Genomic DNA, 23,326 nt, shown 5'->3' on the forward strand with positions numbered 1-23,326 from the left:
GCCTTTGAACAATGTTGAGATAATATCTATGGCTTCCATTGAGCACAAACTTGAATCATTTCACAACTGAACAATGCAGACAAATTCTTTAAAAATGAAAGCTAGTTTGTGAAACGCAGGTCTTTAGGAAGAGATAGATTGTACTGCGTATCCTCTTGCTTTAGAAGTAAATAGTTTAGTATCATTCATAAATTCCCTTGCCTGTTCAGATAAAATCCTTAAGTTGTTTCTGAAGGAACCGGTGCTGTATCTTAATACCGTTCATCAGGTTTCACTGTCAGTTCTGCTAATCTGTTTCCTTCCACATTAGCAATTTCTCCCTCTTTTATGTATAGATCTAGTGTAACTTTTGGCCCGGAAAATACAATTTTGAAATCCAGCGATATAGAACAATAGAGTACAGACTAAGACTGGCTTACAAGGCATTTGTTAATCTCTTATTTGGGTTCATTAAACTTGCTTCTAAGAACTAAATATTATGAAAGATTCACAGCAGCTCATCCAGTTATTTTGCATGACTTGCAAGAAGAAAAGCTTAGAAGTCAACCTGTGAGCCAGTCGTTAGTAGTTGCTTAAAAATACCCCATGATGCATTGAACGGTAGGTCACCTGTTCTGCAAAGTTCAGCCTCGATTTAAAATGCAACTCGCTGCAGTTTGTTTTCATAATAGGAAAAGCATTTTGAGTGGTTTAAGTTGATTTAACGCCTGATTATAAATTTGCCATTGTGTAACTTAAGTTGTCAGACTCCTTTTATAACTATGTGTACTTGAAAGTGTAATACCAAACCTTCAGATGAATAAGAGAAGGGGAAGGCAGAGGACCTGGATATTCCAATTCTGGAGTGTTACATACCATGATATATAATGATTATACGAATTCTAAGTTTCTTCCTGTGATACAGTAAGCTATTGCTTAGGTTTGTAAGCCAGGGTTTTGGAACTACTGTGGTAAGGACTCTCAGATGAAATTCCTGCTTTTTCAGGGGGAGGCAGGATCTGGACTATCCACGCTCCAGCGGCTGTGGTCCCCGCTCTTTGGTTATCCTTTCTCTTTCTAATGGCTAAAATAAGCTTGCTTTTTCTTAGAACTTGAGAATTTTTTCTTGCAACAGATTGTGATCTTAAACACTGATTCGATGACCAGTTACACTTGAATAAAATATCCAATCTAGCCCACTAGGGTATACTATAATAAAAATCAGTACTATTTCTCATCAGTTAGAAATACATTTCTGTACTTTTCTTGAGCATGTTTCATCTTGTGTAATTATTCCTGTTATCTTTATTTTATAGAAGCGTTAAAAGAAATAGATGATGTCTATGAAAAATACAAGTCAGAAAATGATCCTGTTCAGAAGAAACGCTTGCAGCAGCATCTTCAGCGCGCGTTAATCAACAGCCAAGAACTCGGAGATGAAAAAATTCAAATAGTTACTCAGATGCTAGAACTGGTAGAGAATAGGGCCCGGCAAATGGAAACACACTCTCAATGTTTTCAAGATCTGTCTGAGAACGAAAAGCCTCTAGAAAAGGCAAAGATGGAGTCCTGCCAGCCAGAGAGATCTTCACGTAGACCTCGTCGCCAGCGAACCAGTGAAAGCCGCGATCTGTGCCACATAGCAAATGGTATTGATGACTGCGATGATCAGCCACCTAAAGAAAAAAGATCTAAATCTTCCAAGAAGAAAAAACGCTCCAAAGCCAAACAGGAGAGAGAGGTTTCACCTGTAGAATTTGCAATCGATCCCAATGAACCAACTTACTGCTTATGCAACCAAGTGTCTTACGGCGAAATGATAGGATGTGATAACGAACAGTGTCCTATCGAGTGGTTCCACTTCTCGTGTGTTGGACTCACCTACAAACCAAAGGGGAAATGGTATTGCCCCAAGTGCAGAGGAGACAATGAGAAAACGATGGACAAATGTCCTGACAAGTCAAAAAAGGATAGAAGATCGAGGTAGTGAAAGCAATTCATGTTTTAAAGAGTTGCTCCTTTTATATTAAAATGTTTAATTTCCAGAGAACGCTGTTTTAGGAAATGCATAAGACTATGCAATAATTTTTAATCTATAATATTAATGGAGTATTAAAAGCTGTTATACCTTCTGTGATCTTTAACTTTCTGCACTGAATAACCAAATAATTGAAACAGGGTGGCTTCAGACCTTCACAGAAGACATTACAAGCATATGGCGCTTGGTTTCAATTTAACCCCATTAGTATTTTAAAGAACCTTGTGAATCTTGAAATAATGGTGGTGGGAAAGATACTGAAGAACTTTTCATGTTAAGGGAAAGGCGTTGAAAGGCCTCACGTAACTGCTAGAATCTTAACAACTGAATTTGTTCCTTATCCCAGGTCTTAAGTTTTCAGTTTTTGTGTTAACATCACACATTTGGAATTAGGGTTTTTGAATTCAGCTGTAACTGTAAAAGTCTTCCGAGCTAAAAGCAGACCTCTTCAGTGACTTTCATATGACCAGTATGTTATTTCAAGGAAGAAAATACCACTAACTTAAGCTTTTTTTTTGTCAACATTAAACTCTTGTCTTTGTGACTTTACACTTGGGAGTCAGTTTTTGGTTATGATAGAATTATGGTGTGTATGCAGTTTTGGATATTCTTAGTAGGTTTTATTTGGGTTCTGTCGAGCATCCCGATGTGGTCTTTATTGTTTATGATGGTCTCTCTAATGCCAAAACTATTTCCTTGATTGTTTATGTTTTGCCACTGCCTGTAGAAGCCTTGAAGTGGCAGAAGGATCCTTTGAGAGGAGGGGTTGTTGACATCTTGGGGAACAGAAATTGCAAATGTGATGAAATCATCATAATCAATCTCTTAGAGAGCTGAATGAAAGAAACAGTACTGGTATTCTCTGGGATGTAAACTTTGCTCTTCCTTAAAGCGGTATTTGTGTAGCCACACCTGGGTTTAGGCACAGCAGTTCTTGACTTGGGTCACTACCAAAAATGCCTGAAGGCAAAAGCTTTCAATAAAAGTTATGATAGATAATAAAAACAAGAGCCAGTAGACAAATCCCAGCAGGTTTCTGACAGGCTAAGTAACACTGCTGTCCCGAAGTGTGCCAGTAGTGTCTAAATACTACTTGGGTGGTAGTTAAAAGTGAACTTCCTCACCTCCACTCCTTGGAGGAGGTGGAAAAAAGATGAAGACAGCTGTTCCTGCTCCTTTGCAATGGGAGATGCTAACAGAGGAGAAGTGAGTGGTGTACCTGGTGTATCAGAGCTTGCACCTAGGGTTCCTGCTCAACAATGTTCTTCCTTGAGACCGCCTGCGCCCTGGCGGGCTCGGCAAGGCAGAGGGAGCAGCTGTGCAGGGGCTACGTCTGCACCTCGCAGGTGGGCTGCAAGTGCTCAGAGGCCCCCACAGGTCTCAGCTCTTTGCTGCTAAGATCTCCCTGACAGCACAGAAGGAGAAGTGACACCATCCCTGGCTGAGCCTGACTGAAAAGCAGTTGTGCTGAGTTGAGAGCAGCCCAGAAGGCAGATGAGCAAAAGCAAGCCACAATGGATGAATGCCATCAAAATCCCCTCCTGCATCTCCACTAGAGGGCTGTGATGGCCGGGGCTGGATGCACTGCGCTTGGCATAAAGAAAGCCTCAGTGCTGTCGGGCCAGATGGTATGAATCAATGCGCGGGACTCTAAATATTATAAGCTACGTAAAATACCGAGCCTGTTTCCACAGTTATGATCTGATTCCTTAACAGGATTTAGCATTTGCAAGTAATACTAGTTAACATATGGCAGGGGAGGGTAAAGCCACTGTTCTGAATTTTTGCTCTAAAATTGTAGGTTTATTAAGTGGTCTAGCTCTACTGGGGAGACCAGTACCACAGTAAGCAAATGGCTCTTGCAGGAAACTACTGTAAGGGCTCTGACCATCTGCAGGGTAGGAGAGAAGGTGAATCTTATCCCAAGGCCCTATCTTGCTTTCTAGCCCTAGTGGCTAATCTGAGGTTGCAAACATAAGCTTCTTGAGGGGGTTGGATCATGGCTACTGATGGAGAATGATCAGGTCAGCTGATCCTTTTTTCCATTTCTTACAGCTTAATGATTCTTAAATTTCCTACTTGGGAAGACTGGTTGGAAGCCTTGGGCTCGGGACTGTAGCAACATCTAATGTCTACCTAAAATGGTGATGCTCCCTAGTATTAAAAAACAAACATTACTTAGTTGCAGAACAAAGTACAAGTGAAATTGTAACTATTAACATTATTAATTTATCTTGAAAAGTATTGCTTGAATTTCTGCTGGCTAAATCAAGAATACGTTTTTCCAAGGCAGAAGAGAAAGCTGGGAGCCTTATATAATTGTTCCTCTGGAATAATTGCTAAAGTAAGCAGTGCATGTTGTGGTGTTACAGAAAGAAAATTTTAGATTCTGAGAGTGGTCCAGATAAATATCTCCAATGCAGGGATGCTTGCTTTTATGCTAATGGCCCTTCTAGCAGGGAATATGAATTCTCAAGGTTTCCAGTGAAGATACTGCTGGGGAAACGGCACTTGTTTGCCTAATACATGAAATTGCTCAAATGCAGAAATAATTCTGTTCATAAGCAGATTAGCAGTGTGCCTCAAATATACCTGGGTGCATCTGAAATTACCTCTTTTAAATAATCTGGCTACTGCGTTTTTAAAACGTACATGGAAAAGATCTGATGTTACCTGGCATTTAGCATTTCACCACCTTTTTTAACAAACCCAGATTTTGTGGTTTTGTATCTGTGTTCATAGAAGATCAGTGGTAATTGCTGAAGACGCACCTAAGATGCTAGTGTGAAATCAGAAAGGTAAGTAGAGAACTCTCTATGTTGCTTCTTAATGTTGAGTTCCTTTTCTTAAAGGGATGAACCTCACCAGTGAAGTGAAAATGAAAAGTAAACACCTGTTAAACCAGTTCATCTTTAAGATGTGTATTTGCTGTCATGAAGTAAGTCTAGCTTCTTGCAGGAAAAAGAATCTGGACCACAAATGCTTTGGAAGCTGATAGAAGTGTGTGTAACCACACAGGAAACTGCTTCCTCTTTGTGAAAATTAATGCTACATCCTAATTCAGCATAGGTTACGTTTTGTTTTCTTGATATAAAATATAGCACACTTCTAAGTTTTTGCTTTTTGCCTTTCAGTTTTTAAGTAATGCAAGTTCAGCAGCAGCAAAAGCTCCCCATAAACTATTTAAATTGAATGGTATCAGAGCAAGTGTTTCTTGATCATTCTCCTGTGGACCAGTTTGATTAATCTTGACAAAATAATCATCGAATAAGCCAAACTTTAAAGCAAACCAGAAAATACACCTGATAGAAAGCTTACTGTTTTGAAAGCAAAATGAGCAATTTAGTAGTATTTGCTGTCTATATTATAAAGCCATCTTGCTATCTCCAGCAGTTACTACAGTTTTTTTAGACTCCAGAATTCTGGCAGGTCTAGAATAGTACACAAGACCAATACAGGTTTCCTCCAGTTGCTGTGTATTACTTTATTCTGTTGTGTAAGCTGCCTGAATCCAAACACAGCTAATTACCAGCCCCGATAGGTACAAATTCTTTTAAGTGTAGTCTTCTGCATGCTGTTGTACGTTCATACCTGTTGATTGCTAAAAAGCACAATGGTAATACCTCTGTATTTAAACTAGTTTTAACTGTATTTCCCTGCCAAGTATTAACTATCTACACATCCAGAAATGGTAATGTGGTACTGACAGGTCTTGAAACTGATACAAGTAGAAGGGTTGTAAGTGAAATGCCCCATTCGTCCCAGAATTTATCTAAGGATTTTCCGTTTTGGATGTTCTTTTCAAGCTAAAGTGGGCCTTTGTAAATAAGATGGCGTTTCCTAACTTTGAAGACTTTTTTTCTTCATTTAAAAGCCTCTAACTTCCACTTGAAGGAAACTACTGCAGTTTGTCTGAATTCATAATTAAAAATGAGCACTTCTGTGGCTTGTATTGTTTCTGACTGCAACAGATCCGATTCTTGAAGTCTTTATCTGGGTTTTTATTCTCTAGACTCAGCTGGGCTGAACTACACCCTGTTCGGTCTCCCCTAAAACCTAATCAGTCTATTGGGACAAAACTGCAGTGATTGCCACACCAGCAAGTTAAGGGCTTAGAGTTCTTTCTCCCTCTCATCTGCATGCATATTTCTTTTATTAAGAGGTCTCATCTCCAGTAGCTCTGCAAGTCTTTGACACTGGCACCTCAGACTGAAAAAATACTGCAGGTTTCATATAAAAGCCCAACTTGCTTTAAATGCTGCAATCTAATATAGATCTTTTTTTCCATACGTACCTGGAATCTAACAGCAATGATTTAAGACCCTGCAAATCGTGAAGACACTTTATTACATCAGGTAATATGTCTGAAGTTCTTCTGTTGCGTATTTCAAAGCTAATACTATATTGGTAGCTATTGCTTGCTGAAGCCTGCTTTAAACTCAAATGACAGCTATATTAGTCCTGAAAAGCAGCCTATCAGTCTCAGTAAAGAAATGTATCATGGGCAAAGAAGAAGCAACTTGCTTATGCTATAGCTTAGAAGTAGCGTATCTTCCTCTGTCAGGACTAGCAACCCTGGCTAGTCTCTGTGGAGGAGCCATGAGGCAGGCCAAGTATGGTTTCACCTGTGGAATGCCACAGACCAGGCTGAGATCTATGTTGGGAAGATCTGCACCAGACCAGTCGGATAAGGTTAGGAAACTAGCGGCACTTGCTGTTCTGTGAGAGTTCCCTCTAGGAGCCTAACTCAAGAAAGGTTGAAAACCTTGAACGGAAATGTGTATCTCCCTGCAATTCAGAGCAAAGCATCTGTTCTCGAAGATACATGCTTCTTATCTTATTTACCTCACCTCTCAAAAGCTCTTTTGAGCTACTTCAAGCAGTTCCCTTGACCATGATGGCTTTCTGAACCCTATTCACAGCGCATACCTTTTCTTGGGCACAGTGAACAATTACATCTCTGAATAGCTGTCCTTAAGAGATCTGAGATGCTCCTTGTATCTTTCATCATTGGACAGTCTAGTTTTTTTCAGGTTCTTCCTGGCTGCTAGTGGACACTGCTCCAAAGAAGTCTTTTTTTCAGTGGAATAGACAGTTGGGTTTGCATCTGATCCTCTCAAGATGATGAGCAGGGCTGTTGCTCAGTCCCACAAGAATTTCTTTTCTGTCCAGTGCTAGTTAGGTAAGACATTTTGCTATCAGTGGCAAAACCAGATGTCACTGTGCAACTGTTCAAGTCCCACAGACTTACATACCTTGGAAGGAAAAAGATGTTTATTTTTTACTATTAGCATGCCTCTTTTAGAATACATACCATGAAAGAGTTGAAAAAGTTTGAAATCCTTTCTTTTGTGCCAAATTTCTGATTACCCTGCAGTCTTTGCAACAGCTTGAGGATTATGGATTTCCACTACAGCTGGCCAGTAAACAGTTCTATTTAGTGAAAATTCTGCAAATCCTTCATTAAATGAAGCGGTCATTTGCATTTGAATCCAAGTCTCTTCTTAAGATCAAGCTCATATTGCAGCTGAATCCATTCTAATTTTTGGTTGGGGTAGAGTAAGAGTTCTAAAAGCTTCTTTTGACAAATTCTGCATTTTTTTTCACCTATTTCTGCATTCTTTTGGTTTACTAGGTAGGGCAAGTTCAGTTTTAAGTCAGCAATGTTTTAACTGCAAGTATTAGACTGGACTGCATCCCTGTTCTGCTGCAGCTGTGTTCTAGCAGAACATTACTGACTATAGCATGGCCAATTTTGTACTTCTCAGAGATGCACTTCATGCATTGCATGCTTTTTTTTTTTCTTAAATACACTTCAAGGAAGTTATAAGTAGCATACACACAGATTCAAACTGTAATAACTTTTCCTGTTCCAAAGGCCTGTTTTCCAGTGTAAGGATTTAGTGCTTAGTGGGCACACAGAAAATAAAATCCTCCCTGAAGTTTTGCTTGTGCATACTTACAGAGTACCTCCACTGAAAACGGTAAAACTGGTGAATGAATTTCACTGCAGTGATTAGCTGTGCACATTAAGACTAGTAGGAAGTTACAGTATATAGTTGGAGGAGTGGGGGGCAAGCAACTTGGGTACTTCTGTGTTTGAATGTAGTGTGATTTAAGAAGCCTTAAAGGAAACTTTCATCTCCTGCTGAGAAACAGAATACAAGGAATTCTAGAACCTCGGACAATAACTTTCGGTAGGGAAATTAGGATAAAATTCTGTCCCGATTTAAATAAAATTCTGTTGAGCAGGATTCTACCCAGCATACAGATTTCCAGCTTCCTTTGACTAAAGCCTAAAAAAAGATTAAAGCTCCATGGCAACTGCTATCTTAACTCCTGACAGCCATAGTATAAATTACATCTTGGAAAAACCTAATACTGAAAGTTTTATTTAGGTCACCAGTCAGGCTAGGAAATGGTAGGCTTATAGATGCCACCCCAAACTTCATTTTGCCCCTGCATGGTCTCACTGAGGCAGAGATTTTTGTGGGAGGCAAACTGGATGCTATAAAATTATATGCAGCGTGAATTTAAAGATTTGGAAGTTTTAGGTGCATAAATTTGTTTCATACTTTTGGGGAAAAGACTGCAATTTACTTGCAACTATAACCCTCCAGTAAGGAATACAGCGAAGTTCGTCTGGGAGACAGCAGCCCAGACAGGTACTATGTGAGGTTACCACAGTAGCTGCATTTGCTGGCAGTGGAACAGTATTGGTGTTTTGTTTTGGTTTTTTTGTTTGGGTTTTTTGATGGGTTTTTTTAATGGAGAGGGAGCTAGACAGAGATTGTGCAATTAATTAATTTGCCCACAGGTGCCCCAGCATTCACACTTGTGGCACAGAGATACTGCTTTCTTGCTGTTTGAGGTTAACAATGAATAGGTTATTATTTTGAGTGGTAGAAATGAATATAAATGGACAATAAACACCTAGAGTAAAGGGAACATGTGTTAAACAACAACACCCCACCCCCACCCCCAAATTCCTGCTATTTGCATGAAGATTATCTGGTATTTTTTCCTTAGTTTCACTTTCTTTTTCTTTGACTACTTTTGACCCTGTCTCCCCTGGACTATGTTCTTTTCAGGCCTTGAAGAACACCTTTTATTGTTGTCTGAGGAACACTTTACTGGAGCCATTAAACTAGCCTGGTGCCTGAGACAGGGAGAGATCGGTAACTGGGATCATCAATCCTGCTCTCCGGTGCAGGGACAAAAAGAGGGGCTGCATACTCCTTAGTCTGTCAGCTGCTGCTGGGCAGACACAGAATTATTCCGAGGTTCCTTTTGACCTCATCAGATAGCAAAGTTTAAGTCCTCAATATCCCATTTAAAAGGAGAATGTGCCCATCATTTCTCAAATAATAATAAAACCAAGATAATATCAGAGCCATACTAGAGTTGCAGCCCACTTATATACCTACATTATGGCCCACTTAGAAATTTTGTCTTGTAAATGTTTAATACTAACATGCCATCTATTACTGGAGAAGGATGAGAAATAGAACTGTAGAAGCATTACCAGTATAATAATCAGGTTTTACAGACCTTCCAGTAGGACTGCTTTTGCCCTTTCCTCCAGCAGCTGGAGTTTGCTGCAGTATGATGTACGCCTTCACAGCCTGGAATAATGGCATGCTGCTGTTCAAATGGATCCCAAACTTTTATCCTGTGAACAGATAACAAAAGCATACTCAAATACATATAGATAGTAAATTGTCTAAGAAAAAAACTAAATATGTTTTGGGTTGTCTTTTTTTTCCCCCCCAAAGGTGTAATACTGGGAGGCTGACAAACACTTGTGTTGTCAGTTGAACACAATGAGTTGTAGAAGTTAACCAGTAGAGCTGGGACACGGGATGCAAGATAATTTCACTATTAAATGGCTTCTGGGAGAGTTTTTAAGAAGTTTAAGAAACGGCAAATTACTTACTTTGATTTCTGAGTATCAGGTCACTGGAATTTCTGCATCGGTGAAGTACTCTTCATATTAATATCATAAAACTTGGAAATGTTGAATAACAATTGAGATCATACAGAAACAGACTACTGAGCATTTTCTAAATAAAAATACATACTTTGTTGGTGATCATTTTTCAATGCAGTAATCTGTAATCTAATGATAGCATACACCAGAGTGGCAAATTCATCTACATTATGATTACATTTTATTTAGCAATAGAAGGTAAGAATAATTTTGAGCTTTTCCCCTCTTACACTATTAAAATATTTGTACTAAACTGACAAAGGTACTTCTGGATGATTTTATGTAAAAAACATTGCAATAAACTTTGTGACTGTCATACTAGAGCTATTCTAAACTCGACTTCAGGAGACAGACCTCCCCCTTGCCAAAGCACTGCCAGATCAGGTAAGTTAACAGAGTACGTGTTCATTTTTACGCCTGCACAGTAGTTGGCCCTGCTTGCCACGGGGAGCGTGCTTAATGCATTAGCTGATGAAGCTTTACGAGCCACAAGGCTCGTCTTCCTGTAAACATGCTACGCTCTTTGGAAACCTGCTTGAGGATAAAATATGATGCTTCCTTGAAAATTGACATGATAAGTATCTGAATTTTTCCGTAGAGAAATCCTGAGTGTTTTGTCACACGCTTGTGGCTGTTGCCACGGAGACAGAATTGGTTTGGGGGAAGCAGGTCAGAAATAAGTCTTGTATTTAATAAAATTTTTTTTTTGTTAACACCTCTCTCTCTCGTATTTAATGACTTGTCATCTGTACTTGCTGGCATGAGGTACAACAGCAGAGAAGAAAGCACCCACAGATTTCAAAGGCTTGACTTTGTGGAGTGCACCAGAGTAACTGAACTGTGCTTTCAGTAACTGCCAACTGTAAAAGGCTGTTAAAACTTAGGAGAATTAAATGAACTGAGAAGAAATTTAAAACTTTTCTTAATAATTCAAATCATGCAAGTCCCTCACAGGAGAAACGTCCTGACTGTAACCAGAAACGTTCCTGCACTTACTTATTCTGTCTCTGGATCAAGGATTAAAGAAAAAAAGAAAAATTAAATCCTGATATTTTGGAATATAGCCTCTAGGCAGAAGTTTATTCAAAAAGCTCAGTAGGAAAAAGTTATTAAATTAAGATCATGTTAGTATGCTTGCCAAAACAACAGACCATTTGATAAGGCTCCTTCTTGAACCTTATGGCCAAAGTAACTCTGCATATAAACATATGTAAAATGTGCCTGGATTATAGTCCTAGTTTTCCTTCCCACTAAATTAAGCACAGCTTCTAAAGGGAATTATCTCATGAATATAAAAATGACATACTTCCATTCAATCCCTTACAGCTGAAGCTAAGCTCTTTAGGCTGACTGTGCTTTCAAACACCTTTTATTTTCCCACTGATACTATTTTCTAACAGCTTGTGCCTTTCCTCTCTGCCCGTTTCTCCAAAGGTGTTGTACAAACATGCTCTTCAGCAGATGCTTCATCTCCTATCCAACAGCCTGAATAACCGATGAGACCGAGTTAAAAGTTTAAATTGTGGCCTTGGCAAAATATGGAATCTGCACAAAGCAGGTTCTGTCTCTGTTCAAAAGCTAGCTCTATTAAAAAAAGCCATGAACACATAATGATGTTGAAACTGGTTATTTTTGCCTTGCATAGCAAAAATGAGGAGAGACACTGGGTACGAGCTCCTGAACTAAAGCCAGTCGTGCAAATACTGACTAATGAGATGGCACGAAGCTCATTCCTGTAAGATACTGCTTGTGCTTTCAGCAAAACACCCAGGTTTCTACTGAAGGCTTAAGTGCATCAACTGAAAGCATCTAACTGAGGTATCCTAGTTGAAGTTATCTAAATCAAGGCTCTAAAGCATGGTTGACCTTCTGCTGGGTCAGGGTTCTTCACACTTCATGGGAAGTAACTGAAGAAGTGTGGTGGGTTGACCCTGTCTGGGCACCAGGTGCCCACCAAAGCTGCTCCATTGCTCCAGGACAGGGGACAGAAAATATAACAAAAGGCTCGCAGGTCGAGGTAAGGACAGGGAGAGATCATTCACCAGCTACCATCATGGGCAAAACAGACTCAACTTGGGGAAATTAGTTTAATTTATTACCAGTCAAATCAGAGAAGGAGAGAATAAAAAACCCTGAATCTTAAAACACCTTCCCCCATTGTTCCCTTCTTCCTGGGCTTAACTTTACTCACGATTTTGTCTACCTCCTCCCCTCCAAGCAGTGCAGGGGGACAGGGCATGGGGGTTGGGGTCACTTCATCACATGTTGTCTCTGCTGCTCCTTCCTCTTCAGGGGGAGGAAGACATACATTATCCCAGAGCCACTACCACCGTTGCTGATGGACTTGGCCTTGGCCAGCAGCGGGTCCATCTTGGAGCCAGCTGGCACCGGCTCTATCAGACATGGGGGAAGCTTCTGGCAGCTTCTCGCAGAAGCCACCCCTGTAGGCCCCCCACCGCTACCAAAACCTTGCCAAGAAAACCCAATACAAGCAGTAACTTAACTCTGGTATTGCTGGTTTTGCCATGCTTTTGAACCATGTAGGAAGATATTATATTTATTGGAGCTAGGGGTCCCTTCCAACCCAAAACACTCTATGATTCTATGATTATGAGTTTCAGTTGAAGGTGATGCTGATATAAACAACTCTGTTAAAATAGACTGTATAATAGCTTTGGCATAGTTTTACTTCAGTGTGTCACTTCAAGCAGATCTCTTTAAACCTTAAGTAAATCCCATTAGATATTACCATGCATGCTGCTATACTTGGAAAGATCATGGAACAGCACAATATAGCAGCTAACTGGACTTCTAAATAAACGGCATGCATAGCTTTTCTCTGTTGCCTGTCATTACTACTGTGCAAGCCTTAAAAACACTAAGTTTCTTCTAAATCTTATTTTTATATGAATACAGACACTGGAATCCTGTCACTTCTGCTGGAATCTCACTGGCTAGTTGGGGATGGCTAGCTCCCTTTATCACTAAATTTTCCCTAGATGCCTTTATTTTGTTTGATGCTTGGGCTTCTAACTTGTACCTTCTTCAGCCCACAGTCTCCCTGTGTTTGTGTCGCCGTGATTAAATTTTTACTCCAGAGTGGAATGATGGTCATCTACTTCAGCTGGGAAAAGAGGGGGCCATTCATAAGTAGTCATACTTAAAACCCGAGTCCCGTACAAAGAGAGCACTGCTTAATAAAGAAGACACACAACAAAGCCTAATTTCAAACAAATCCTGCAACTCTTTAGTAATGACTGCTCAACGTTCCTGCCCACTTCCAGTTTAGAAGATCAGAACATGTAAGCAGAAACTGATATATTTGTCATTCTAAACCATCGTTTAGCCGTCATTTGTCTCATTTCTTAAGGTAGCAAAAACACAGCAAGATGACCAACCATAGTTTTATCGTACTTAGTGAAAGGATGCAAGTGAGTGGAAGAAAATTATGTAAGAGCCATTTTGTTTGAAAAGATAACTCGAAGTAATTTTTACAAACATGCAAAATCCTTGACTTATCAGCAGAAGCACAAAATATATTAACTTATTCTTTGCATTTCATTAAGTTACTTTATCAGCATTAGCCAGCTTCCTCATTTTTCCTTTCTGAGCAAGTGATTCGGTAGAGGAACTTGATGATTGTGGGGTGTACTATTCATGTAATAACAAAAGAGGAAATATTCAGGAGTTTACACATTTTCCATTGTGACTCCAAAACCAATTCTACCAGCATCATCTGTAATTGTCAAGCAGTACACGTCTGGCTCATTTTTCAATAATTTTAAAGCCTAAATATTTTTAGAAAAATAGTAATTTTAAGTATCTGTCAGATAAACACCTTTACTATTAATTTGGTATTAGTCTCAAGGAATAGCACTTTAATGGTTATTTAATACAGTACAATAATAAATGACCATAAAAAAGCACTAGGATTTGAAGAAAGTAAGATCAACATGTCACTAATTTTGCATCCTTGCAAAAAAATCCAGATCTTGATATGAATAAATAGGAATGCTGTTCTAAGACATGTTAAGTAATTATATGCTATTCAGTTTTGGAAACCACACTTAAGGGTGGAAGGAATTCAAAGAAGCAACAAGATAGAGAAGAGGTGTAGAAGACAACGGCTTCTAATGAAAAATAGAACAAAGCCCAGAAACAAGAGGACTGATGTCAGTAGTCCTCAGTAACGTGAAAGTTTGCTTCCGAGAGGAAAGGGACAATCTGTCTAGTGAAAAGGACAATAATTAATGTCCTTCAGATGGAGCACCGAAGGTTTAAATTAGACACTAGGGAGAAAACAAAACAAAAAAGAACTGTCCAACCATAATGACAGTGAAGCACTGGAATATATTACTTTGGAAAGTAAAGATCTCCAGTGAGGAAGATGCTACAAGACAGGCTAGACAATCGTGTCAGCATTGGTTTAATTATAACTGATCCTGCCCTTGGGCAGGGGAAATGTATTGGATCAGCAGATTTTCAGCTGTGGGAAGGCACTGACGTATCCCTGGAGGCCCAGACAAAGCTGCAGGAGAATTTAATCTGGTATCTCTCCTTCTTCCTACCTTTTCCCCTGAAAGTTCTCTCTGAAAATAATTTCAAGAATGTAGTATTTACTCTCAGCCAGCAGGACAGAGGGGAGCAGAGCCATCAGATCCACCCTGCCTAAGGGCACATTTTGAGAATCGCCAGTGGCCAGCTGGCTGGACACTTGTTGCATGTTCCTTGCATTCCCCTAGTGAAAGTGAGCTGAACTGTGTTGAAGGTTATGCTACCACAGCAGCACAAAGTCCCTGGGGAAGGCTGAACTTTCTCTTCCCACCAAAATCCAGATCCACAACTGAGGAACATTTAAAGGCATAGGATATGAGAAATGGTGCAATTTCTCAGGGGCATGGAGACCAGGATCAGGGAAAGGAAGGTTCTAACGATACCTGGTGATTCAAGGTGACAGCTGCAGAACACAGCTACCCAGGGACAAGATTCTAGCTGTTGTACAGAAGTACACACCACCTATTTGCTGGAGTGAAAATAGGGATGTTTGTATATATGAAGGGCCTACCCTATTACAGTAGAAAGATAGGCCCAATAATAATGCATTTCAGTACTGTTGAAATAAAAGTACTTCCTAAAGGGATTTCAAGCTCTGCTTTCTGCTTGTTGCATATGTAGTTAATTAATAACAAAATAGTTATATTCTCCACATCCACAGAAAATTTGATAGATGTTCAGGTATTTTAAGCAGCAAACCTGGATACTATGCTTTGGTTTTTACCTATTCAAGTAACACTGGAATAATGTTTCACAGTATTTTCTTTGATAAGTGTTAATTTTTGGTGGAAGGGACTGGCAAAATAGGTACATGAACTTTTAGCAACTAGAGAACATGTTCAGTAAGCCATCCTTACTGTGCTGATCATTTCTGAGTAGTTTCATGCAAATATTCACCATCCAAACTCTTGGTTATTTTTATAAATGCCACATCTAGCAGTCACTTTTCAACATGAAAAGTGCATTTAAACTTACAAAAAATGATACCTACCGTTCTGGTTTCTAAGTTCCAGTGTGATATAGTTGATTTGCTCTTCTTCAGTGTAGCTGGGAAGCACCAGGTAGTGGCCAATGTAGGTCAAGGCAGTAGCGTCTAGAAAGAAGATGGATGTGCTGGTTTCAAGAAGATGGAGTTGGCACAGAACTTGCAAACTGAACTCAGAGAGATGGTGCATGTGGTATGAACACACTGTGACCCAGGGAGCAGGAGATCATCTGGCAAGTCAGTCACAAGCTCAAGAACTTTCTGCAGGTTTATGTCAGCACTTTTCTTTTTTATCTCATTTATATCTAATTAAAAATACATACCATATGTTTTCTCAATCTTAGCGTATTTATTTATATAAGTAGTTAAGTCACATTGGTGTTGGTCAATGAACCTTAAAAACCAAATGGGCCTCTAGGCATAAGTCCTTTCATATGGATGTATAAATTATTGTATATGTACATATATGCACTCGTAATAATTTCTCCAGCTGACCTGTCTGTTGACCCAATGCAGTGATGACTGAGAAAATCAAGGTAAATCATGTCAAATGAACCCAGGGCTGAGACTATCTACAGTAAGTCAGTTGGGAAACTGTTCATAGTAAAGCCAAACACAGCCCACCAGTGATACTTTATACACGCAGATGACAGTAAATAGCGAAGATTATTAATAAACTTTGCAAACTTGTGGAAAAAGGAATTCTGGTTACAACACAAATGAAACTGTAAACTTCTTATTACAATTTAAAATTTGATCTTTAGGGAGAAAAACTATAGAATTTTGATTAGAAAATTAATCAGTGTAAATTAAGCAGTCAAAAGGTGTATTAATAATGATTATGATGACAGAACACTTACCTATTCAAGACTGTCCTGATACAAGATCATAATGGAAACTGTGGAGTGAAAAAAAGATGGAAATAAGTGACATCATAAAAAAAAAAGGAACACAAAGAAGGGAAAAATAACTTTGCAACATCCTAACAGTTGTTACATAACATACCCATCAGTAAGCAGAACAGTATTTTGAGATTTGAGAGAAACTGTATAAACATGATACATTAGGATGCCGTTTCTCACCTTTTCATCTCCAATAAGCAAGTATTAACCAATGGCATTGTGTTTTTTACCAGTAAGTTCCTTTTTTTCCATTTCTTGTTTTACCACCTTCTCCAGTCTCCTTTCCCACCCTAATTTCCTTCCACCTTTCCCATGGGGTCCAAAGTTCTGAAAAAATATTAAATATTGACATCTGTCACCTGATACAACCTTTTAATTACATTCATTGAAGCACAATTCCTCAGAAGAAAGGATGCACAATTTACTTAATAGGTGATCACTACAGTTTTAAGGCTTCTGGAAAACCTCCTCCCTTCTCATCTTGTGTATACTGTAAGCAGGTGGTGATAGACTGCACCTTAAGTAACTACTGCGAACAGCAATGGTAGATTCAAGATAAATTCCTTGCATTTACTCAGAAGTCAAAATAGGCTGTCTGCAACTCCAGACTTTATGAGGTGAATGGAAAGTAGTGAGGAAAGCAGACAATGTGCTTATCTTCTGTTCACCCAGGACTGCCTTGCCAGTGGACAAAACTCATGGGCTACAGATGGAAAAAAGATTGGAACCCACTGGTTTAGATTGATGTCTAGAGAGGTAGTAATGCTACTTAAATAGTATTTAAGTGAGCACAGTCACAATTCCTCCTTCGCACTTCTCAGGCAGCTGGGCTCACTAATTCTTGCAGGTGAAGTGATACAAGAATTGTACATCAGTCTGGTCTTCGTCTCTTTGACCTCCCTGCTTCAAAACAAGGACACTATGCCTTTAAGGAAGGTTATGATGACCACTTTTATTTATTCCAGTCATTCAAATTTCAGTACAAATCCATGGCCTGGACTACTGATGCTTCAGCTCCAGCTCTGCAGTGCTAAAGAAGTTAAAGTTGTCACCTGTTGCTCCCTTGCTCATTCTCCTTTTGGGTGGAGTCTCCTGGTACAGGTCCCTGGTGGCCTTTGACAGAAGATGGCCTGACAGAATAGGTTGCTCAGGACTTTTCTTTGTATTCTGGCTCAGCCAACCCGTTACAAATCCAGTCTCTAAATCCCCAGTAACAAAAAGGTCCCTGGCAAAACATCAGGATTCTTTGATATCACATGAACCATGTTCTGGGAACAGCACCAAAAGATCTTATCCAAACATTTCTCACAGACCTCACAAACGCAAGGGAAAACCAACTCAGTCCAAAAGGCGCAGGGAAAACCGAGTTGCATCTTTGTGCTCCAGTGAGGTCTTTATTACTGTTAGACAGTTTTATCCCCAGAAAGTGACTTCTTTTGTCTTCCTCCATTTCTGGAAAGGGAGCCTTAGCTCACAGTTCAGGTCCCACAGTAGCTTTGAAACTAAATACAGCTGACCTTAACCAGACTTAAAGTTCCCACTCAGATACTGTAAAGAACTGCTTATTTTCAGATTTTAACTTTATTTAGAGATACTTCCATGGGTATCTGATGGATTTTAAGAGAATGCCCTTTATGCTAATGACTATAGTGACTCAAGAAAATAACAATCATTCTATTTAAAAGTATTTAGCAGTTAGTTGTATGGAGCATGAACATATGATTTGTTCTATATGTAAAACATTGTGAATGATGCAGTCAGTGCCAGAGACAAACTCTTACCTATTCTCAGAGAGGCCAAGCAGTAGACCTCCCTCAAGAATCCTGTACTCTTTACTTTGGCAAGGAACGATGTAATGACCTGACTGTTTCTTCACATACTTCTTTTTCAAAAGGTCGTAAGTTAACAATGCCTAGTAAAAATATAAAAAAACCCCACCTTGCCTACTTTGTATAATTAATTAGCTAAGTAAATGTCTTGTTTAATTAGGTTTTACAGAAATGTAGAAAAAAAAAAAATCCATAAGCACACCCCCCCCAAACTTACTTTCTGAATAAATTTGCATTTAGTACCTGAAAAATGAGTGTCAGAGAATCCGTAAGAGAGACCAATCCCTTGTCTGTAAAGACAAAGAGTTTTGTATCCCTCACCAGCACAATTTCCATGCTTTCTACAAGTCCCTTTTCCATTCTAACAGCATGACATCTTGATTTTACTATGTTCCACACTGTAATCACTCCAGCACTGAGATTCCTGCATACCACGTATCTCCAAGACAAAAAAAAACCCAAACCACTCACCAATCTGTGACTAGTAATTATTCTGCCTACAGAGCTGTTTGAAGTGGCTTGGTTTATGAATCTCCTGAACAATCCCATGACAGTGATCAATTCCCCATCATAGATATATATGTATCCAGTTACAACATATGGCTGAAATCCTGGCTTCACTGAAACCAATGGGAATCAGGAGGTTGCTTCTGGAGTTCTGAGTTTTCATAATTTAAAAAAAAATATGTATTTTTCTTCAGTTTTTTACTATAATTTGGCTGAGACATATTCTAAAAAAGTCTCCACATCAAGGCGTTGTGAGGATGAATCCTTTGGCTAACTCTTTATGTTCAACTTGTTTTTAACTGGATGATTGCAGCAGCGCTCAGCATTGTGTTCATTTATGTTAGTTTTGAATCCAGCCCTTCGCAATGAGTAAACTGCTTCAGGAACAGGCAAGGCAATTCAGGCACAAATTACAGAGATTAGTATATTTTGTCTGTTCTTTTTGGCAGAACCACCTTTTAAAGGTTCCAGTCATGTTTTCAAATGCAACATCGTGCCTGTCATGTTGTCTTGCCTGCTGTCTGTCCTAATCTGAAAGAAAGGGAATATTTAAACATCAAACACCCGTGTATTTTGAACTTGCCTGGGACCTGCATAGCCACAACGTCTCAAATTCCATTTGTGTTTTCCCTTGTTTGTAGCAACAGGCAAAAACTTTTCATTGATCTTGCACATTCCAAGGTAGTTCTTTCCACCACAAAAGGCTAAACAAAGAAGTTCAGGACAAACACCTACATATTTAAGGTTAAATTGGAAAAAAAAAAGCATTTGTAGCACAGGAATAGAATATCCTGCAATTAACACATGTGTCTGTGGTCGTTCTACTGGGACTATCTGGTGAGATTGCTTGAACAGTCTACCTGAATTTTGCTGTCCACCTTTTTGGTAAGTACAGAAAGGCCAGGTACACAAATGTCTGCACTGGTGACCATTTTGGTTTCTAGATGAAATATAGGGTGCTGATCACTATGTATAAAGCCTGATCTGATCTGGCTTACAGAGAACGTAGAAATCAGCAAAATTTTCTCTCTGCAACTGTTTTACCACAAGAACTGTGTTCAGAAGGAATGTTTCCAGATATCTTTTCCTGAACTAAGATACACAGGATTTAAGGACTTGGACATTCTTTCGAATAAGCCATTGTTTGACTTTAATGCCATCAAATATACGTTCGAATCTTGTATTATTTACAGGAAGATAAAAAAATGTACATTCAATTATAGATCTTTGATAACAGTATTCAGTTTACTGATAAAGTATTGAGATAGCAACAGAAGCTTGAATTCAGCACTGAAAAGCATATAATCAGTTTCCAGAACGTGGAGATTTTTAGGATTAGAAAGTACATTTCAGTGATAAGGAGCAATCATAACCTTTGGAACTCAATTCAAATTCTCTTAAAGTTCCACAAAATTCTCATGAAATTTGGTTCAGATTTCTTGTATTCTCACAAGAATGAATACACTTGTTCACCACTTAAGCCCATCTCCTTTGTCACATGATTGATTTCAGAGCACTTGGGTCGCTTGGTATTCATTTTTTTAACCACATGGCACACTGTTTTTCATTGCAATCTTGTTACAGTTCATGTGAAACTGTAGGAAATTAAATAATGTACCATCGTAAAGTAGAAGAGATTATTGAAATAGAATATGGAATGGCAATATCGATAGTTTGAGATCTCCATTTGCATCTTCCTTTCAGAAATCAATCAATCCAAAGAAACAACTCTCCTTTATTTAACAAATGGCAACAGAAATGAAACCACTCACCTCTAAGAAAAACTGAAGGTAACTTGGCCTGTGGACTTCAGATTCCTCAGTGATACTAGTGTCTGGAATATGGCTGGGTGCCATGAGACGATAGCCCAGATGATTAATGAAGCAGGTGCAAATAAAGTCATTGCAGCAACCTTGAAGAGTGCGGGGGTAGGCAAAGGTGCTAACACTGAAAAGTTCTACTTGCCTAATAGCCTGCTGCTCTGTAAGGAACAGCAGGGCTGTTCATAGCAAGAGGGAGGTTTCTACTACACCACTACAGGCACTTTTAAAACAGTAATTGTTTTTAAATCTGTAACACTATCTGAAAAAGAAAACGTGCTCTCTCAAGAATATTTTAGGGTCAAACTCACCTCAGTGTAAAGCCAGGGCAGCCTGGCTGGCCCTTCTGAAAGTAACGGAGAGAATTTGCTCTTGCAGCAGCTGCCAGGCGTGACAGGATGCAGGTACCAGAATCTGGAAGGTTTAATGGAGGTGTGAGAGCGCTGAAACCTCCTGCCTTCAGACAGAACACAGCAACATGAAAAAGTTAGGGATAAAAGCCCAGATTTTTAGGAGGAATTAGGTACCTAAAGTTGCTGGAAGGCTGCCAGTGTGATTTTCAAAAACTCCAGAAGAATTTAGAAAAGACGCCCTCATGGGCCACCCAAATATTTTTAAAAATTGGGCACAACTTCTTTTTCTGGAGAAGCAAGAACATAGTTTCTAAGTCTTCATTACCTAAAGATCACAAGGAAGTAGCATTAGTTACAGCTTCTCCCTGAACAGCAGGCACAGAGCCTTGGCATATCAGCTTATCAACCACATCTCCTTCGCTAGCACTGAACACCATGGCTTCTTTTCTATTCCTGTACAAAAGAAGAGTCAATTAAAACAGAGAAAACATACCTGTACCCTTATTCTGTCACACTACTAAATAAAACCTGAAGACTCAGTGCATGTACAAGCAAGACTGAATTGTTTCCAGATGCATATGCACAACCCAGTGCTAGAGGTGTATGACAACATCAGGTCCATTCTGTCAGAATCAACAAGATGAGCAAGGTACAGAATAAACCCCAGATGCTCTGATGCAGTCTGATTTGGACTTTTTATACCAACTATGACATGACTGGGAGGGGGAGGAGCGGAAGGGCAATCTTGCTGCTCTGCCAGTGACAGTGCAGGAATAAAGAACTATCAGGTTGCCAAATATGCTAGTTAACTGCACATTTTAATGCTATAAAAGATTGTCATATACGGTAGTTGGAATTTTTAATGTGGTTTGATTTTGCTTCTTTTGAAATATTTTGCCCCTGTTGCAGAGGCCTGCCCTGAATCTAGCTGCAGCATACATTATGACCTGCTGTGCTCCCAATGTCATTACCATCTGGAAATCTAACTTTTAAACCCTTCAGACATACCAGTGATAAAATACAGGACTGAATAAGGACATCAACATACACTTTGGATGATTCTCTTTATAATCTCTATTATGTATGGCCTATTGCTTCCTTCCTCTTCCATCAATTTTCTAACACTTTGTCTTAACTCCTTGCAGCTGGATTTGCTTTTGCAAACTATTTCTGTCTTTAATACAGAACATTGTCAGTGCCATTTGAAAATCAAATTAATGTGAGTGGCAGACACTGGACTTCTCCTAAACCTCATCATTCAAATCCTGTCAAACATACTGCATAAGTAATTATGACTATCTTTTCCTACCGTTGTGTGCTATAGAAGTGGACTAGTCACCCTTAGAAATAATTTTTTTATGCAACTACAATATTTACACAAAGATGAATAATGAACTCCCAGCTGATACTGGGAGTAGGACACCAACTGAGAGAACACTCGTGCACTGCACTAGCTCAAATCTTGTTCTCAGAAATTTCAGTTTGACAATCTCAACAAACATTGCATAAAGCTGCATGCTGGATTGGTGTATCAAACCAGGAAAGAATACCCTTCAACTTATGTTTGGAAGAAGTGCTTGAGTAGCAGTTTGTTAGTGGAAGACACAGTGGGCGTTGAAGGGATGAGGGAATTCATACCTACAAAATGTACCCTTAGGATTAATCCCTTATAACATTTGGATTCGGATTATGTAATGACAATACATCAATCATAGAGCAATGGAGTAAATATAAAGAAATTATTCATGAACCTGATTTTCACAAAAATAGAATGATGGAAGTCTAATATTCAGTTGAGTTATGAAGATGAATTTTTTAATCCTAAATTTTCACTGGTGAAAAACACTTCCTACTACTCTATAAACTCATAGAATATACTCTTTCACTGAATTTCTTTATATAAGTATGGAAAAATCCCTGTGTATAGGAGTATCTGCCAAAGAAATGTGTATTTCATGCAGCAACTGGCATGAGTCCATCAGATCAAAACCCTGAAATAATAAAAAAAAGTATAGGTTCAAACACAAAGCTGAATATATTTCCTGAGTCTGCAGCTGGCATATATTCCTTTCTCTTCCCTGACCTCAGAATAAAGTATGAGGCAATAAAATTTGGGGGGAAGGGAATTCAAATGTGAAAACAGAGAATATGAAAGTATCACCCCCACACAAAGTGAGAGAGAAAAATAAACCCAAACAAGAGAGAGATCTGAAACAAGGATTGAAATGACAGCGGGAATGAAGTGCAGAGAGAGAAGAAAAAAAACTGTCAGAAATAATTAGGAGGAATGTAAAAAGTAATCCAAGAAAACTAAAAAAGAGAAGTGAAGGGTCATTCTATAGCTTGTTAACTGCATCTGAAAGAAATTA

At 39.1% G+C, this 23,326-nt stretch overlaps 2 protein-coding genes across 5 annotated transcripts in view; one reads left to right on the top strand and one right to left on the bottom strand.

Moving 5' to 3' along the window:
* Positions 1 to 2,566, top strand: part of ING2 (inhibitor of growth family member 2) — a gene marked incomplete at its 5' end in the record, with an annotated part of 6,399 nt that extends 3,833 nt beyond the window's left edge. Inside the window, one exon of the mRNA XM_035897839.1 lies at positions 1,296 to 2,566. Coding sequence (XP_035753732.1) covers positions 1,296 to 1,966 — 671 coding nt within the window. The remainder of the gene's footprint in view (positions 1 to 1,295) is intronic.
* Positions 2,567 to 9,573: 7,007 nt separating this feature from the next.
* Positions 9,574 to 23,326, bottom strand: part of RWDD4 (RWD domain containing 4) — a 40,356-nt gene continuing 26,603 nt past the window's right edge. For 2 of the 4 annotated variants that reach the window (XM_035897834.1, XM_035897838.1), the window contains exons 7-12: positions 20,916 to 21,061; positions 20,557 to 20,629; positions 16,629 to 16,775; positions 16,407 to 16,444; positions 15,553 to 15,757; positions 9,574 to 9,689 (exon numbers count right to left, since the gene is read on the bottom strand). In XM_035897834.1, the coding sequence (XP_035753727.1) occupies positions 16,653 to 16,775; positions 20,557 to 20,629; positions 20,916 to 21,061 (342 nt within the window). In that variant the 3' untranslated portion in view covers positions 9,574 to 9,689; positions 15,553 to 15,757; positions 16,407 to 16,444; positions 16,629 to 16,652. Of the gene's footprint in view, positions 9,690 to 14,944; positions 15,031 to 15,552; positions 15,758 to 16,406; positions 16,776 to 20,556; positions 20,630 to 20,915; positions 21,062 to 23,326 lie in introns of all 4 variants that reach the window. The other 2 variants (XM_035897835.1, XM_035897837.1) reach the window with 2 other exon arrangements.

This window comes from Egretta garzetta, unplaced genomic scaffold (assembly GCF_000687185.1).
Source record: "Egretta garzetta isolate BGI_Z169 unplaced genomic scaffold, ASM68718v1 scaffold46, whole genome shotgun sequence".
Taxonomy (NCBI): domain Eukaryota; kingdom Metazoa; phylum Chordata; class Aves; order Pelecaniformes; family Ardeidae; genus Egretta; species Egretta garzetta.